Genomic DNA, 17,844 nt, shown 5'->3' with positions numbered 1-17,844 from the left:
CAATGGGAATTCAAAGAAGAGAAAATAAATTTTATTTCTATAGTATAGTACAGTGTAGAAAAATTAACGTAGTACACAAAAATGATCATGGTTGACCTTTGTGGAATAAATTAACCTCTTTGATGCAGACTCTTTGACAGATGATTACTATTAGTTTCTTGTATCCTTAATAAATTATACTTATGCGATCCTATAAAAAATAATTTAAACATGATACAATGATTATCATAGCAAAGGTGTAGTAAAAAAACGGAAGATTATAATTTTATCATTGATACTTTCTTTCTACTTCTTAATGTGTTACGGAATATCTGGCTGTGGTTGTTCTTTGGTATCATTAATAACTTTTTGAGCTGCCTTCAGGGCATTATAAATCAGACGAGATTTTGGTGCTTTGGTTAAATAAACTACGCATTGTGCTAACAGAACATCGCTTTCAGGCATACCAATCATTTGACAAGCATTCAGCGTATGAACAGCTAAATCTAATGAAGAATTATTTCCATTATTCTATATATTACAATATGTACTATGATAATAAGTATTACAATTTATCGACATATTACCTAAAGCATCTGGATCAGCTAGACCAATATCTTCGCCTGATATTCTGATTAAACGTCTAGCAATATCCACAGGATCTTCTTTAGCAGCCATTATTCTGGCTAACCAATATAAAGAAGCATTTGGCTTGCCTGCACAAATTGATTTGTGCAAAGCAGAATATAAATGATACGTCTGTTCATTTTTATTGTTTGCTTGCGTGTACATACGTATTAAACCTTGTTTAATATCTTCAAGACTTATAACGGATGTTTTATCATATGATAAATTTTTTGCACAAATTGCAAATTCTAAACCACTTAATGCAGTTCCTGCATCTCCATCACATACTTCAGCTAACCATTCCAATGTGTCATTATGAATTATAAATTTTGAGGCATTGTCAGAATTCTGGGAATTATGGATTCTACCATCCATGGAATGTATGCTTTTCTTAAGTATTTCAATTATGTCTTTGGGTGATAATTTACTTAATGAAAATATACGGCAACGACTTAGCAATGCTGAATTCAAACTGTACGAAGGATTTTCTATTGTTGCTCCAATGAGAATAAATGTCCCAGCTTCTACGTGTGGTAAGAATATATCTTGTTGTAGTTTATTGAAACGATGGATGTTATCCATAAAGACAATTGTTCTATGACCAAATTTCAATGAACTTTTTGCCTTTTCTACAGCTGTTTTAATTTCCCCAATGCCACACGTTGTTGCAGCTAATTTTACAATATGCGTTTTATCTTGGAACTTTTCTTTGGTTAATTGTATTATAATATTGACTAAAGATTTCTGAAAAATATTATATCAGCTTTATTTTTAAGGTAGAAATCAAAATGTATTATTTAAGAATTTGATCCTTCTGAGAGTCAAAGTACCTTACCACAGCCTGGTGGTCCCCACAATATCATACTAGGAATTTCTCCTATTTCCAAAAAGCTACGTAATATTGTATTAGGTCCGATCACATGTTTTTGACCCATGTAAGAAGTAAAATTCATAGGCTTCATTCTTTCGACTAGTGAAACATTATCTTTAACAGGTATTTCATTTTGTTTGGATCTTTGTGATTTTTCCAATAATACGTAATTTTGTTTCGACATAATATTGACTTATTTTTTAAATACTTCACTTGTATTAAAATAATGTATTTTTTGAGTTTTTTCAAAGGGATAATTTTTTTTTCTTTTTTCTTTTTTTTTTTTTTTTTTTTTTAGTTTGCATATGAAATTTTATTAACGATATCTTAAAAATATCTAATTCGGTTGAATGAAATTCTAATTGAAAATTATATTCAATGTTTAAACATTATCAAGTAATTGATTTCATTCAACAAGATTTCGTATCTTCATATCACTTTTTAAAATACACATAAACATTTACATATCACCATTATCGTACGTCAATACTATTTTTTAGAAACATTGTCTACACTATGCGCCCATTTCATCGGTGTATAAGATTATGTATCTCACTCATTCATAACCTAAAAGTCGAGTTAGTACATAACAGAAATTTTATATATGCCAGATTATAATCTTCTCCGAAAATCAATTTGAAAAGCTTTTATTAATTGAATAAAATTTATTTTTTCTGTTTTTAATTCAATTTATACAAATGATAAAATCTATTTGATCAGCCATTACCTCGATAGTTCTTGCGGTGACTGTACTCTCATATACTGTTAATACTACTATCATTTAAAGATCAAAAGAATATCTAAGTCTTTAATAATAGAGAGAAGAAATTTGTCTATTCTTATCAAAAGCTTTTTTTTTATTGAATATCAATCTAAATAGTTATTAATAATTGTGTATACATCATTTGGAATATATAATAATAATAAAGTAATTAGAATTTCTGAGTACTTAATTAAAATTGGATAGAAAAGATTTTTGAAACGTCTTAAAATTAATTAAATGACCGAAAATGTTTATATTACACAAGGATAATTTATCAAAATTATTTTCGGTCCTTTTAACGTTTAAACGAATGTACTATTGTTTAAATATTAATGTAATTGTATTCCAAGTATATTAAAGATTCTTTAAATAGTTGGAAAATTAATGAAAGGTATTAATTTATAAGCTTTCATGTTTAGAAAGAAAGAGTGTCGATGTTTATTCCGAATGTCGATGTTCAAAATGAGATGTTGTTCATCGAAATCGATGAAAAATTACATCTTGATTCGTTGCCGATGCAAATCATTATAATATTAAGGGCGTTGAACAGCCTTGATGCCACTATCGCCACCATGCGTTTAGTAATGGAAATACATGTGTGTTTATACACCATATCATTGAATTATTCTATACGTTTTCTCTCAATTTCGTTTAATGTCATGCTGCCCAGGAGAATCAAAGAATTTCATCGAAAATTGTAAGTTCGTATTTTTAACATTACCTTTTATATAATCTTTATATATGCTGAACTTCTTTAGAAATTTGGGTACAAAGAAATCAATGATTTTATAAACATGGAGTCTTCGCGAGATAAGGAGCGCTACCGGTTGGAACAAGAAGCGTTTGTTTCAAATCATGGAGGGACAACGTCACAAGAGGTTGTTCACGTTATTTTACCAAATGTATGCGGTGTTCTTTTAACAATAACTACTTTAGGGCTTTATGGAAAATATTTACATAGAAATGTGAAAATTGTCATAGAATTCGTGTTAACCGTTGTTCCATGCATTTTGTGTTGTACCATATTATCAGAATACGTTAGCAACGTATGCGTTTTAATGATCGTTCTTTCTTTCATAAATATTATGTTAATGAGAATCAAAGTACATGCACTGACTAGTTGTATATTAAGGCCGATAAGAGGGAAAAGGCCATTTGTAACAAATTTCCGAGCACTTTCCAATATCATTACGGTAATATGTATATTAGCCGTAGACTTTCGTATATTTCCACGAAAGTTTGCCAAAACTGAAGTATTTGGTTATAGTTTAATGGATACCGGTGTTGGTATATTTGTATTAGCTAATGCTTTAGTTGCACCGGAGGCTAGAGATTTTGGTAGTCAACCCAAAGAAGGTTTCTTTGGTACATTGTCAAGGAATCTGAAAACTCCCTTAAAGAGTTCCATACCGTTATTATTGTTAGGCTTTGGAAGATTTTTAGCAATAGAATTTTTAGGTTATCAAAGACATACTACCGAATATGGAGTTCATTGGAATTTCTTTATAACATTGGCATTTGTCAAATTATTTACTAGAACGATAACAAGTACGATAAGTTCAAGGTATTCTTTACTTTCTGGTATATGGATTTTGGCTATGCACGAGTATATCTTAACCAATAATGGTTTGAAGGAATGGATTTTAAGCAACGAGCCAAGAATTAATTTTATCACTGCGAATAGAGAAGGTCTCATGTCTATACCGGGTTATGTAGGATTATATCTCGTTGGTGTTGCAGTTGGTAGATTGATACACTCCACTTATTTAAATTTAAATTCAGGTATTACTTTACATCCGAGAAAAAATATTCACATTAAAATCTTTGGATATGATTTAGATGCAAGTTACAATGAATCAATGATACTATGTGTAAAATTATCATTGATAGCAGCCCAGGCATGTGCGGCAACATTATTTTGCGATAAATACTTTGGGGTATCAAGAAGATTGGCCAACGCGGGTTATTGTGCATGGATACTTACATTAAGCACTATGATGCTTACGCTCTTATTACTTATCGAAGTAGTAACAGATATATTAATTTATGCAACATCGGATTATAAAAGCATTGATAATAAAAATGACAAAGTAACAGAAAAAATGGGCGAAGTAAAACACAAGAGACATAAAGCTGGTTTTAAAACTAGACGAGAAAATAAGCACGATATGAAGCAAGATAGTTTGCAGGATTTACCTGTCGATAGTCCGATTAAAAGAACTTTAGAAATTTTCGAGGCTGTTAATTACAATGGACTTGTTTTTTTCTTGTCGTGTAACATGCTAACAGGTCTTATTAATTTACTTATATCAACGTTATACGCTGGAAAAACTGTAGCTCTTCAGATAATAATCGCATACACGGCTGTAAATATACTTTTCATTTTAATATTATACAGATGGCAAGTGCAACTCAAACTGTAAAATGTACAAAGTTATTAATCAGATGAAATTTGTTTACGATATCTGTTATACAATGAAAGAGATGATGTATGCCGTGTATACTGTCAATGCTCAATAATATCATAGAAAATGATATCCATAACCCAATAGCAGAAAATTTACTTCTGTAATATATATATATATATGTGTATATATATATATATATATATATATATATATATATATATATATATATATGTATATGTTTAATTACAATCAATGACTCGACTCTGTAATTAATAAATCAGTTGAAGAAAATGATCACTGCCACGTGCCATTGCACAGACATATCGAGAAACGTCTCATATTTATTTCTTTTTTATCAAAACAAATATGTATGTACATCGGTATAAAAAATAAGTAAAATAGTTTTAACTGGTAACGAAGCGTTTCCTCTGTGTATTTGTAATTACAGTGTTCGACGACGATATACCCGTTGTTTAGTATTTTTTCTTTTTTCTTTCATTAAGAAATTTATCTTCCTAAATTCGTCATAATTCGTCCTTAGATTGGGTATAACGTTTATGTTGTACATTAGACACTCTCTCCTCCTCCGACGTTTCGAGTACTTTATTATCTTTCTTCTTCGTTTTACTATGTATTTTTTCTTTTTGAATCATATTGTTATTTAAGAAATCTTTGAAAGCGTTATGATGTTTCACGTGTGTACTAGCCAGAGAAACAATACGTAGGAACTCTTTAACCTCAAAATGATAATTCGTAAATTTGGCATGAGCACCACCGTCGGGATGTGTACCCTGTGTGATTGGATGAAAATTTTAGGTTAGTCATTGTTATTAAATTCTCTTATATTAACAAGTAAAGAAAGAATATTTCAATCACTCACAGGATCTTGTTGAATTAATTTAGAATTGTCTTCCCACGTAAAATATTTAACACCACGTAATCTCGCAAGATCTTTGTAACAGCTGGGATCCTCGCAATTGTATCTATAAAAAATATTGAAAGAACATTAAAGATAACGGTATGTGTCGATAGTTCTCGAATGTGTTGATTTCTCGATACATCTCGATAGTTCTCACATCTCAAAAACGGCAGCCCAGTCAGGTAGAAACAATAGATGAGTTAGTCCCGCTCCGTGTATACCGATGAATATATCGGTATTTCTTGTGATTTGAAGTTGTTTTTTAAAAGATACTTTCTTATTATAAACCACCTAAATAGAGAAGTTTTATAAATTCGACCGTAACGGTACGTAGATTTTCTATTTTCTTTTACATAGGTTAGAATCTGTCCATACCTTTCGAACTTCGTATTCTTTGTTTTCTTTCAAAGCTTGTACCAATTCTTCCTCGTTTAATATTTTCCTATATTGAGTATCTCTGCTGAGTAGGGTTACACGTATTTTCTCATTTTTTCTTTGGAGCAGAGGTATTTTGAGTCTGTGTAATACGTGATCTCCAAAAGCTTTAAACAAACCACTCTTCTCGCAGCCATAAATCTGAAAAACGATAGGATGTGTCGTTAATAGCGTTTGATATTATTGCTCGAATGAAGAAAAAGAAAAAAAAAAAAATAGTAATACGCGTACGAGAGGCGTGTTGTAATAAAGTCCAAATATCATTCGCGGTAGTAAGGGAAATACGAGATTCCGGAAGCAAACTGTTTCACCGCGGAACGTTTTTAGATCCCACAGTGGATTGCTCGTGAAAGCTTCGAACGTATCTTGAAAGGCCGATCGATAACTGGAAAATAAAACGAACGGGACATATTATAGTTTCTCTAGAACTCGTGGTTTTTGTTTTATGCCGATGCCAATTACCTGTAACTTTCCCAAATCATTATATGATTGTCCGTACTGAAAGCGGTTGGATGCGAAAGATTGACGTGCAACGAGGCGTACAGATTGAAGAAGTCGCAAAAATGATGATACATGTTTACTACTAAAACAATTTGTCTTTCGTAAAACGTTAATTTAAAAAAAGAAAAAAAAAAAAGAAAAAGAAAAAAGATAAGAAAGGAGAGAAGAACAATGAAAGGGAGAAAAATGAAAATTTTTATAATAGAAATTCGTATGATATATTGATTCGCTTACTGGCATCTATTTTCATTATGTAGGTAGGTTTTTCTATAACGATATCGCAATCGCCTTCAACGATCGGACGTCGATGAAATCTACGAAAATTTCTTAACTCCGGTCCCCAAGATTGTAGTGGGCTAATATGATCCGCGTGTTCTTGTAGCTTCCTTTCGTTCAGCCTAAATTTGACAGAACGATGTTTTGCCGTTCCTGTTAAATGTTTCGTTAAATCAAATGAATTACTTTTAGAAACACCTAAACGTTCCCTTACGTGCAATAACCACCGATTTGGCCTTCCTTCAAAACATCCATTTTATATCTTATAGGTTCCTTTCTGTATAGAAGATCCGTGAAATTTAATAATACGTTCCTAGCTCGACAGAATCTCATATGTTCGGAGCATTCCAACGACGTGTCGTCCTTCGAAAAACGATACGATCGATATTTTCTTCGGAAGAAAATATTTTTACAAAATTTACAAATGAAAGTACTTACGGCAAAAAGAGGCTCGCACATCATAATCATTTCTCTTCTTTGATCTCGTACATAGCCAAAATCTCCTTGTGCATAGAACGTGTCTAATTGCGCCTTTTTCGTCGCGACCCATCCTTTGTGATCACCCGGACAGTGGGGAACGGAAAAGGAATTTTCTTCTTTACATTCGATCTCGTAACCCCAGCATGCTTTGGCATTAAAACTGTCCTGTGTGACGAGAAGTTTCAAATATTTCTCTATATTTAATACACTTGGATACGCGCGAAATTTCGAAAAGTAAAACGTTCAATGGTGCAAGAAGTTGCAAGAAATAATGATCTAAATGTAGCGAGATAGTAAAAAAAGAAGTGTGAAAAGAAAAGAAAAAACGAAAATAATGAAAAAGAAAAAACAAAACAGAACAAAAAAAAAAAAAAAAAAAAAGAAAAAGAAGAAAACAGAAAAAAACGCTTACCTTATACGGACAGGATGTATCGTTTCGGCACTTTTCGGCTACCGTGGGAAAAGAATGAAAGTAGTACCTCATATGACTCGCCGGCAAATTAATGTCCGTATAATTGGCGTTTGTAAGAGCGACGAGAAAAAGAAGAATGATCGAATTCATCGAGGATGAAAATAGTAGTAACGTTGTTGGCGTCATCGTGGCACGTACTGCTGTAAGCAAGAAGGAAATCCTTCTCCAAGAGATCTTTTCTACTACTGCCGTCTTTGCACGAAGCCGCGCGGTGTGAATGAAAAAGGAAGCCACCTGTGTAAGTGGGTGTACGACGAGCTCACCCACGGTGTTCACTCACTACAAACACACCTATGTACGCAACGCACGTGCGCGCGCGCGCGCATTCACGCCGCATGCACGCACGACGATGACGGCGACGACGGCGACGACGACGGCGACGACGACGACGACGACGACGACGACGACGACGACGACAACGACAACGACGAGGAAGAAGAAGAAGACGCGTTGAGATTTCTAACGGCCAGCGAAGAAAGACAAAAGGTGTGCGGGCTTACATCATTCGTTACAGAATACGATACTGGTTATCCTTGAAAATTTCTCGAGAGGAAGGCATACAGAAGGAGGAAGCCTTTTCCTTTTATTTTCGAACAAGTGTATCTCGTCGGCTAACGTTACCGTATTTCTCTCTCTCTCTCTCTCTCTCTCTCTCACACACGTGCTCGATCGATAACGTAGAACGAGGATGCGACAAGTGTACATACACGAGAATATCGTCACTCTTCGATCGTCGAAAAATAAGTGGAGATCGCGTATTGAATTTTAACTAACTCGTTCGAATAAATCCTTCTCGGTCACGAACCGATCGGCTTTTACAATCGCGACAAGAGACGCTTCGTTGCAATTTGATTGTTCTCGCCTTGCGTCGTACGATCAGCTGTCTAGTAGCGTTTTCCCCATCACGAATATGGCACCTTGCACATTGCACCTTCCGATCGATTCGAAATAAATCTTTTTATACGACTTATTTCTTCTCGATTTTTTCGTTAGATCTCAACACAAAGATTCATTAATTTTTATACGTGTTATTTTATCGTTAGATCACTAAGAATATTTTTCGTAACAAGGAGATTCTCACTTTTCCGTTGAAACTTCGTTTGAATCGTCGATCCGTGACAAGACTCTCTTTGTGTTTCCAGATGAGAAACCTGCTCCTCTCAAGGGGTCGCGATCCCTTTCTAAAACCTATAAAGATCCCTCTGTGAGGTTCACATCGGTCTTTCTTGAAAGTTATCTTTTCATCGTAATGCGGTATTCGGCTCGACCGTAGACGATAACGTAGAAATCTAGAATGAAAAAAAAATCATTGAAACGTCGGTAATATCTCTCTTACGAGATACGTCGGTAATGTAGAACTCGCGCAGAAAGGATATCGATGGTTGATAATAGGATTTCTGGCGGGAAATCAACTTCGTCTCTTCGTAAGGATCATCGAAAGAGGGTAGCAACTTGATGATACTACGAACGTATTTCGTCTTATCTCTTTTCACAAATAGATAATATTCGTTGTTATTTCGTTAGCTGCGTTAGACGAGACTTATCAGCTTCGTAAAACTGATCCGTGGGCTCGTTCGAAATGATTTTTCGTAAAAAAAGAAATCATACTTTACATATACTTAGCCAAGGTGCTTTACCGGTTTTACGTGTCCCTTCCTTTAACGGAAGACGCTCTCTTGGAAGAGAATTTGCGCGTATGGAAATTCAATAGGGGCATAGGAGAAGCGAGGTAGTCGGTAAGGAATCATCCTGCCACACGGTGGCTATTGTCTAACGTCAATATCGAGTGATGGCTTCCGTTATATGCGCGTTGTACTCTTACGTAAAGTAAACGTAAGTCTCTCGAGTCTCGATAAAGCCTGGACAGGACGCACCCTATGCTAATTCGCTTGGAATACGTCAAAAATGATTTCGACGTATACGGTAGAGGAGGTTCGATCGTCTTTCGAGGCGTGGTCGACGCAGATCCTATCTTCGCAGTTTATACGATTTTACACGTTGAGGAAGGAGAGAGAGAGAGAGAGAGAGAGAGAGAGGGAACGACCGAACGAACGAGAGAGAACGATTTAAATCTAAGGGTCTCCAGGCTCGCGACTCGGAGAACTCGTCGAGTCCCACACTCGGTTAAGCATGAGTCGCGTTGCGTAATCTGGAAGACTCGTGTATCAGCTGCAACGCGCTCGTTCGTTTCTTCGTTGCAGGTGTTTTTCTCGAGTTCGAGATATATCGCTTCGATGCAATTAAAAAGCACATTTGGAAGTGATCGTATTGTACATTGTTCGAAAAACAAGGATCGTTTCTCGAATTATGCAAAAGATTATCTAACAATCCGATCGCTTATCTGTTTCAGGTGCAACGCCTAGGCAAAAGGAACGAACGTGTGCGATCGAGATATCGCGTTGGTCCGTCCCGCGGGCTAATCACGATGATCCACAAATCAATGCTAATCGATGCTTTCGAGAGAATCGAGATATCGAACACGAGCGACAATGGTTCATGGATACCTTCGGACACAACCTGCCGTGGCGTGACCCGGAAATAGATCTCGCCGAACTAGCCCGACGTTACATTCACATAAACATATAGTACGAGCAAGTAAGTCTGCGTGTACGTTTATACGAACGGTATCGATGGAGGACACGACGATGGTGAGCTTGACCACCGAGGATTGCCGCGGATAGATCGAGAGAACGATCTACATCGATCACGATCACGTCACCCTCGGCCCGACCCTCAACCTGGTCTGATCGCAACGGTACCTCCTTCTCGATGCTATTTATATCGACATGCCCAACTTGATATTTCTCATTGCGAACGTTTTCTCCTCGTGGTTCGTTAGGCTGTTCATCGCTCTTCCATCGTTTTTCCATCGTTTTTCCATCGATCGAACTCAAAACGAAAATGAAACGACGCGAAATCAGACGAGCTTGAATTGGATTCTTTGAAGGAAAACGTTACGAGCTCGACAGTTCGCCGGATTCGTGCGTAGGTACATATACACATGGATATACGTATGAGATACTCGTAGAAACTGAATATCGTAAAGAGAAGGATAGATAAATATCTGTTATTGCAGCTCCTATATCCCTTTAAAAGTTCGAGCGATAAATTTCGTGGCGAGCCGAGTCGTGGCAGTCGTAAAGAGAAGGTGGACGTGTCCGTGCATTTTAAGGATTTCGATTAAAAATATTCCATATTCCGGAAACGAGAACGGCTCTCGGAGCTGTCTCCTGAGAGAATTGGTCAACATCTCGATCAGCGTGACGAGAGAGAGAGAGAGAGAGAGAGAGAAGAAAAGAGAGCGCGACATGTAAGATTAAATGTAAGCTCTGGAGATCGGTGGTAACGTGCGACGTCCCGCCGCGGTGGCGCCTCGTGTCACACACCGCAAAACGTGGGCCAACCTACGCGAAAATCAGTTCTATAATATTCTCTATTGCATAGGTTAAACCACGTAGACTAAGAGAGTCCTCTTTCTCTTCGTCTATTCTCTCGAAAAGATAGGAGAAAACGCGTGGAGGCGTTGATCGTGAGCTCTCGCGAGCGCACGCGCGTGCCACCGTCGCGGACATCTTGCAAAACGAGCACCCACGCCACCTCGAAAAAAAGCCCTCCACCTTTTTCCTCTTCCGTTCTATCATTCTTTCTCTTCTCCCGTATCCCGGGAAAAATATCGAAAGAAAACGACTACCGACCACCTTCGGAATAATATGTTCTTTGGTATCAACCTGCATGCCGCAAAAAATCGAGCCGTCGTATATTCTCTTGGATCTACCTGCGTCTTTTCTCCCTCCCTCCCTTCCCCCCTCCCTCCCTCTCTCTCTCTCTTTTTTCTCTCTACCCACGCGGTACATTTGAATACGTACACAGATGTAAATTATAGCGATTCTCGTCCTTTCCTGGTAGATAAAACGCCGTGCTATCGGGCGAAAGGAAAAGAAAGAGAAAGAGAGACAATGCGCGTGTTTCGTAGATCTCCGTGACACAAAGGCCTTCTCTCGAGATCGACGTTGCGAAAGTAATAATTAAATCTGGAAAGTTTGCGGTAGCAGATAAACGCGGTAGGAGATTAGGTGGAACGAACGACGACGCAAAAGAAGAAACGTTCAAAGAGTATAAATATTACATTCGTCGCAATAGCAATCAACGTTCTCTATTAACCATACTAGGATACCCAATCGAGTCACCGAAGGAATTGCCTATGGGCGTTAGAAGAGCTCTCTAAAGAAATACCATCTCACACGCTAGTATCTCGTTAGCGACGCTAGACTAATCGCTTAATTAATAGATGATAGATGCTTGCAATTCCGCGGATCAGGCCATGGATTCCCGCACGCAGCTCGTTACCGCGTGCTCGATTAATTACGGAGCTTGGACGATTAAATGCAAATTGCATTCGGTGATTTGTCGTGTTCGAGAATGCATGAGGGATCGTTTGATGTAGTAGAACGAGTAACAACGTTTATCAGAACAGTCTTTAAACGCGTTTTGAATATCGCTTTTCTTTCGTACAGGAAACAACTCCCTCCCGAATTTATCCTCGCTCGTCGTACAGGTCAAAGGGTTACACGGTGGTTCCTGACGTCGGCCAAGAGCTCAGGAAAGAAATCGCAAAGCTTAAAATATCGCATGAGGCCTCGCCAAGTGGGTTTAAGGTTTCCTCGACGTACGAAAGCCAAGTACGAACACGTGGAATTCTTAAATTCAAGAATCTCCCTGCTATCTTCGAAAACTCTCCAGAGTATGTTTTCGTTGAAAAATTAGTTTTGTTCGATAGTAAAGTATCCTCTAGTAAAACGAGTCACCTACGGAATTGTATTCCGCGTTGTATATCTCGTACACGAGCTTTTCATGTTCATCGTCGGTGACGTAACGATCCAAGATTCAATGGCACTGTAACGCGCACGTTCGTTTCTCCCGACGGACGGCAAAAACAAGTCGTTAATCGCGACGGGTCACACGTTCGAGATGAATTACGCGAGAAGGCGCGAAACTTGCTGAGCGTAGGTACGCGATCATATACGCAAGTACATATACATATACATATACATATATATATATATACATATATGTAAGTATCTACATATAAACGTAGGAATATACCAATTCGTTTATAGAATTAAGTGACAGGTATAGTTGACGTTCGAGGTAAAGCGTACTATTACTTGTCTCGCATCACGTGTATTAGCATTTGCGAAGCATAGATAGAATCGGGAGAAAGAGAGACAGAGATCGAGAGCAACGCATTAGAACTAATTTTCCATCGTAACGATGCGTTTACGGCTGACATTTACTCGTACGCGTACGCGCGCGCGCGCGCACACACACTCTCTCTCTCTTTCTCTTTCTCTTTTCCCAAGTGAATTCTTAACGACCTGTCACTTTCATTGCCGGACATTTAACATAAATATGGACGCGAAACGTCGCCTGGGACTCGCATTGAGTAAAAGTAAACGTATTGTGACGTTTCTATCGTGGAGAGAGAGAGAGAGAGAGAGAGAGAGAGAGAGAGAGAGTCTCGCAAAGGCAAACGATAATAATAATATCGTGAGGTCGAGGTGCAAAACCGCAAAAGTCTTCGTGTCTACCGGATGAATTCTTGGCTCATGTTTCTATGAAAAAAAAAAAAGAAAGGAAATGAAAGTAAAAGAAGAAAAAAAAAGAAAGAAAGAAAAGAGAGAAGAGGAACCGACCGATAACCGTTTTATCGTGATAAATCCGTACGTTGGAATTTCGACAGGAACGCGGATTACGAGCGCGAGCAGCTCGATGCTCTCCGCAAAGAACAAGAAGAGGAAGAAGAAGAAGAAGAAGAAGAAGAAGAGGACGAAGAGGATGATAAAGAGAAAGAGGAGGAAGATCGGGATGACAAAGCTGCCGCCTGTTAAACTCGTATTCCTTGGCGTGTGCATCTCTACACGCATATATACGCTTACGCGTGAAAGTCCTCTGTCGCGATCGTAAACGCAAGGTAGTAATTGAAATATTAATGAGATGCCAGGCAAAACGGTAGCTACGTATATAAGAGACGCGTAAGCTCTATAAACCGAAAGAGAGGCTTGGCCATATTAACGTCTTCTCTTTCTCTGTTCCGTGTCTCGTGTAAAACGAGAGAAATAAGGACAATGTGAACGACCACGAGTAAGGAACTCATCGCGAACCGTTAACGAATTATTGTCACCTCTCGTGCCAATTATGGCCGTATCATAAGTCAAGACTTTGTCTTGTATCTAGAATCTCAGGAGTCGAGCGTTTATATCACCGTAGTACATAACAAGCGCATTAAAAGGCTCCCGCGTGAAAGCAGCTTAAGAGTCTTGATACCATAGAGAAGGAGTATACTTTCTAAGGAGGATATTTTAATCGTAAAGATTAAGCCTTGAACGCTTCTCGACTGGTTGGATCATCAACGCTTGTTTAGATTTTTCGTGATCGTTAAAACGGCGTTTTTTAGATGACGTAGATAGAATCGATTTTCATCCGGCAACAGTTGCGATTTCGTTGAAGTTGGTTTTTCTCCAGCGGATATCGACGACGACGACGACGACGACGACGACAAGGACAACGACGACGACGACGACGACGACGACGACGACGACAACTTGTCCCGCGGTGTTCACGATTCGACCTGGGCTGCGACCTCGGCGTCGTAAATTCCGCGTCATAGTGCTTGTCACCGGTTTAACTTTTTACGAGCTACGCTACGCTCGTATTCACGGTCCGCCCGAGATATACCCACTGTCGTGGCCCCTTGGTCCGAGCGCGAGTTAAAAGGACTTCTTCGAGGACAGGACAGCGTGACAGCGAGCATCTTCCACGGCTACGATCCTATTCTTGGACTTTGAAGGATACTTCGCGAGAATCGTCTTACGATTCGTCTTAGAAACTTACTATTCTATTTGGAAATTTGTAAGGAAAAAAAGTATCATGCTTTTTCTTTCATCGATATTTGCGATCGCTCACGTAGTCCTTAATCCGTTAACTCCCCTATTATTTTGATAATTATCGTAAATATACTTTTGGCTACGTAGTCTTGTTGTAGAAATTACGTTGTAGGATACTAGCGTAGTAAAAGCGTTTGCTCGACTTTACGAAAAACCTTTCATAGTAAATATTTACGGTGAAGAACGACGACGACGACGAGTTAAGAGAAAGACGCTCAATAAAATTGAAAAAAATTGGAGATATAAGACGCGCAGGTAGGAGGGCTTTCTAGAAGTTCTAACGTCTCTATAATCTATTGAGCTCCTCGTAAAGTGGATCTCGACACGCGGCCTAGCCCGTTCCGATGTTCGCTTCAAGAACCGATGCTGAATGCGAGACTTCCAGCAAGGAGACTTTTTCCGTGGGTGTTGACCGGCGAGAGGGCACGTTATATGTTTATTCCACGAAACTCGCTATTGCCACCGCTATCGTTCTTTTCCAAGAAACGTAACCATAAAATCGTGGAATTGAAAGTTGGGCAAAAATTAGAGTAGACGTTAGATTCTTTTTCGAATACATGGAGGAATACATTGGTGGGGGCGGGGGCGCCCTGAAAAATGATAACCGTGCATACATTTACGTTCGAAGGGACACCATTCGACCGGTGCTTTATTTCTTTCTTTCTTTTTTTTTTTTTTTTTTTTAAATCATTGAAATCACATCGGCATAAATTTCTCGAAGAATGTTTGGCGATCGAGAAACATAAAGCACGATAGACGTAAAGCACCGATACTGCATAAAAAAAATATAATCGATGCGTTCGCATTCGATTTTCTAAGAACGACGTGGCCAACATCTAAGGCAGTCAGAAGCAACATTTTAGGTTAGCATACGAATGTATAAATGTTTAATCACGAGCAACGATAGAAGCTTGTAGAACGATCGCATGAATCGCGCAGGTGCGGTCTGACTCGCGAACCGTATGAGAATTCGCGTTTCTCCCCTCCCTATCACCCTCGGTCTATCCTCCGTTCTCTCACAGTTTCTCCGGCAGCTAGGAAGGCAAAGTACCGATTCGCACACTTCTCGCGTTTCCATAAAGAGACGAAGAAAGTGGCGTGCATTCCTTGCCGGTGGCCGGTGTGGTCTATTGCTCGCGCGCGCACGCTTGTTCGCGAGCGAGCAAAAGATCTCTTGATAGGGAGACTATCGGAGGAGGAGAAGGAGAAAGAAAGAAGACGAAGAAGAAGAAAGGGAAGGACACACCTGCGAAGTAAGTTCTGGCGTGGGCGTTAACCCGATAGCAAATGTCACCGTTGTATATCCTTCGAGGACATTTCCTTTGCAGATTCGATCATCCGGGGATCGGCCGTCGCCCTTCGCCGACGAAGCGGCTAGAACTCGAAACGCTTCTCTCTCTCTCTCTCTCTCTCTCTCTCTCTCTCTCTCTCTCTCTCTCTCTCTCTGTCCTTTCGAACCTGACTCGAGAGTGACTCGAACCCTGACTCGAACCCTGACTCGGCAAAACTCCCCGAAGGTCTTCGTTCGAGCGAGCGTCCACGTCGACGAATATACGTATACCTACCTACGTCTCGTCGCATCTTATTTAAAATCGCGCAAATTTTTTCCACCGGTCTTATCTTGTCGTAGAAAAGAAATGGGAATATCGCCGTAATAAATATAGTACATAGTTGGCGGTGTGGTAGAGCAAAGGTAGAGAGAGAGAGAGAGAGAGAGAGAGAGAGAGAGAGGCGTCGCTCGCGACACGAAACGGATCTCGCGAACGGAGCCGATAAAAGCGCACGTTCGGAGCAAAAAAGGGACGATGACGGGACTTTAACTCGACCATAAATTTCGCCGTTACATCTTCGGCGATAATAAAATTATTAAGGGATCGAATTTATGCGATTCTCTTGTGCTTTGGTTTACACGTAAATGAGAGTATGTATAAGCGAATACAAATATACGTGCGATACATCGTCGATGAAACATAGTTTTATTAAAGTCGTTATACACCGAAATAGTTTTGTTGTATTCGAGCTTGTGCCGTTTCAATGTGAATACCGCTTTAACTCGTGGCAACTCGTAAAACGAAGAAAGGCCGTTCGTCGTTGTCGTACGTACATACATAGGTACGTACGGAGAGGCATAGGGTTAAGGGTCGAAGAATTCGACGACCCAGCAGGTCGTCCCGCTGGAAGTACGCACGACATTCCCGGAGCCGCGCGATCGAGAGCCCATAGTCGACATCGAATGCGATTCGGCCGAAAACTATTACGAGAAACGACTCCTCTTGTATTCGCTCTCCCACCTCCACCTCCTCCTCCTCCTCCTCCTCCGTCTTTTCCGATGCGCTACGTTTGGTTATCGGTTACGATCGAGGAAAGGGACATAATCGTGGATCAACTTTGGATCGTGAATCGTCAAGGATGAGTCATTATTCGTTTCTGTACTCGCAGATATCTATCTATCTGCATTTAATTAAAAAGAAAAAAAAAGAAAAGAAAAGAAAAGAAAAGACATCTCTCTTGTCCTTGAAATTTTTTGCGCGAGGACAAACTACGCTTTTTCTCTCGCTTCGTCTACGGTCTTTTTCGAGCGAGTTTCGAAGAAAACTCGGAACGAAACTCGGCTCGATGCGATATTACGGCGTCTTAAAGCGCCGTGAATGTCATGCCAGTTATCGGCGAGTAATTTTACTTGGAATAAAAAGGACGAGGGTACCCTTGTCAGGAAACTGGTTCTGGATTAGAATTACCGGTCGTCCCGATACCGCGAGTCGCAGTCGCAGGTAGGTATAACGATGCCTCCTACGATCTACATTAGCCGTCTTTCCTCTTCCTCTTCTCTTTCTCTTTTATTTTACTTTGGGATTTTGCACCGTAGGAAGAGCGAAAGTTTATCGGTGCTTATTACATCGTTATATCATTTTATTGCAACGTTTAACGCCGCATCATCGCATTATCGCGTCATTTCGCCTTCCTGCGAGAACCAAGATCTATACTAAAATTGAATCATTCGCTAGTAGATATATTTTTTAGAGCAATTATTTGGCTTATTAGTTTCTAAATGGATCGTTAACAGAACGTTATTCGTAGGAATTGCCGGGGAACCGGATTTCTTTATCCCCGATATCGGTTGGATTTTAAAACAGAAATTTGTCGAACGATCGACTCTCGCTTTTGAATT

General features: G+C 39.1%; 3 protein-coding genes across 26 annotated transcripts in view; 1 reads left to right on the top strand and 2 right to left on the bottom strand.

Annotated features, from left to right (window-relative positions):
- Positions 1–15: 15 nt before the first annotated feature.
- LOC124427177 (ATPase WRNIP1-like) lies at positions 16–2,318 on the bottom strand. Its single transcript, XM_046969783.1, has 4 exons — positions 1,437–2,318; positions 567–1,350; positions 283–485; positions 16–190 (listed from the first exon to the last, which is right to left on the bottom strand). Exons 1-3 carry the CDS (start codon positions 1,659–1,661, stop codon positions 301–303), a joined length of 1,194 nt encoding a protein of 397 aa, XP_046825739.1. The 5' UTR covers positions 1,662–2,318; the 3' UTR covers positions 16–190; positions 283–300.
- Positions 2,319–2,551: 233 nt separating this feature from the next.
- Positions 2,552–17,844, top strand: part of LOC124427175 (GPI-anchored wall transfer protein 1-like) — a 121,069-nt gene continuing 105,776 nt past the window's right edge. For 15 of the 22 annotated variants that reach the window (XR_006942895.1, XR_006942894.1, XR_006942906.1 and 12 more), the window contains exons 1-2: positions 5,757–5,893; positions 10,082–10,326. Coding sequence is in view for 1 of the 22 variants with exons in the window: in XM_046969782.1 (XP_046825738.1) it covers positions 3,035–4,663 (1,629 nt within the window). In the remaining 21 variants the exon portion in view is untranslated. Of the gene's footprint in view, positions 2,938–2,998; positions 5,114–5,756; positions 5,894–8,077; positions 8,218–10,081; positions 10,487–10,570; positions 10,721–17,844 lie in introns of those variants that run through there. The other 7 variants (XR_006942900.1, XR_006942887.1, XR_006942905.1 and 4 more) reach the window with 6 other exon arrangements.
- Positions 4,970–8,937, bottom strand: LOC124427174 (EGF domain-specific O-linked N-acetylglucosamine transferase). Of its 3 annotated transcripts, none has more exons than XM_046969779.1 (11): positions 8,813–8,937; positions 7,672–7,871; positions 7,218–7,424; positions 6,994–7,142; positions 6,738–6,901; positions 6,465–6,585; positions 6,234–6,387; positions 5,943–6,143; positions 5,725–5,858; positions 5,529–5,631; positions 4,970–5,439 (listed from the first exon to the last, which is right to left on the bottom strand). In XM_046969779.1, exons 2-11 carry the CDS (start codon positions 7,855–7,857, stop codon positions 5,173–5,175), a joined length of 1,686 nt encoding a protein of 561 aa, XP_046825735.1. In that variant the 5' UTR covers positions 7,858–7,871; positions 8,813–8,937; the 3' UTR covers positions 4,970–5,172. The 3 variants fall into 3 exon arrangements, with proteins under 3 accessions (XP_046825735.1, XP_046825736.1, XP_046825737.1); XM_046969780.1 differs by having other exon boundaries at positions 7,672–7,868; positions 8,813–8,926; XM_046969781.1 differs by lacking the exon at positions 8,813–8,937 and having other exon boundaries at positions 6,465–6,582; positions 7,672–7,857.

Source organism: Vespa crabro, chromosome 9 (assembly GCF_910589235.1).
Source record: "Vespa crabro chromosome 9, iyVesCrab1.2, whole genome shotgun sequence".
Lineage (NCBI taxonomy): Eukaryota > Metazoa > Arthropoda > Insecta > Hymenoptera > Vespidae > Vespa > Vespa crabro.
The sequence above is the reverse complement of the archived record's forward strand: the minus strand, read 5'-3'. Positions and strand labels throughout refer to the sequence as shown.

Excerpts from the sequence above, each read along its gene's own strand:
- LOC124427177 (XM_046969783.1), bottom strand. The coding sequence starts at position 1,661 with ATGTCGAAACAAAATTACGTATTATTGGAAAAATCACAAAGATCCAAA. Across the intron at positions 1,351-1,436 it reads GACCACCAGGCTGTGGTAAG|AAATCTTTAGTCAATATTAT; the intron begins GTACTTTGACTC and ends AATATTTTTCAG. Across the intron at positions 486-566 it reads AGCTGATCCAGATGCTTTAG|ATTTAGCTGTTCATACGCTG; the intron begins GTAATATGTCGA and ends ATTCTTCATTAG.
- LOC124427174 (XM_046969779.1), bottom strand. The coding sequence starts at position 7,857 with ATGACGCCAACAACGTTACTACTATTTTCATCCTCGATGAATTCGATC. Across the intron at positions 6,144-6,233 it reads TTTATTACAACACGCCTCTC|ATTTATGGCTGCGAGAAGAG; the intron begins GTACGCGTATTA and ends ATCGTTTTTCAG. Across the intron at positions 5,632-5,724 it reads TGGGCTGCCGTTTTTGAGAT|ATACAATTGCGAGGATCCCA; the intron begins GTGAGAACTATC and ends TATTTTTTATAG.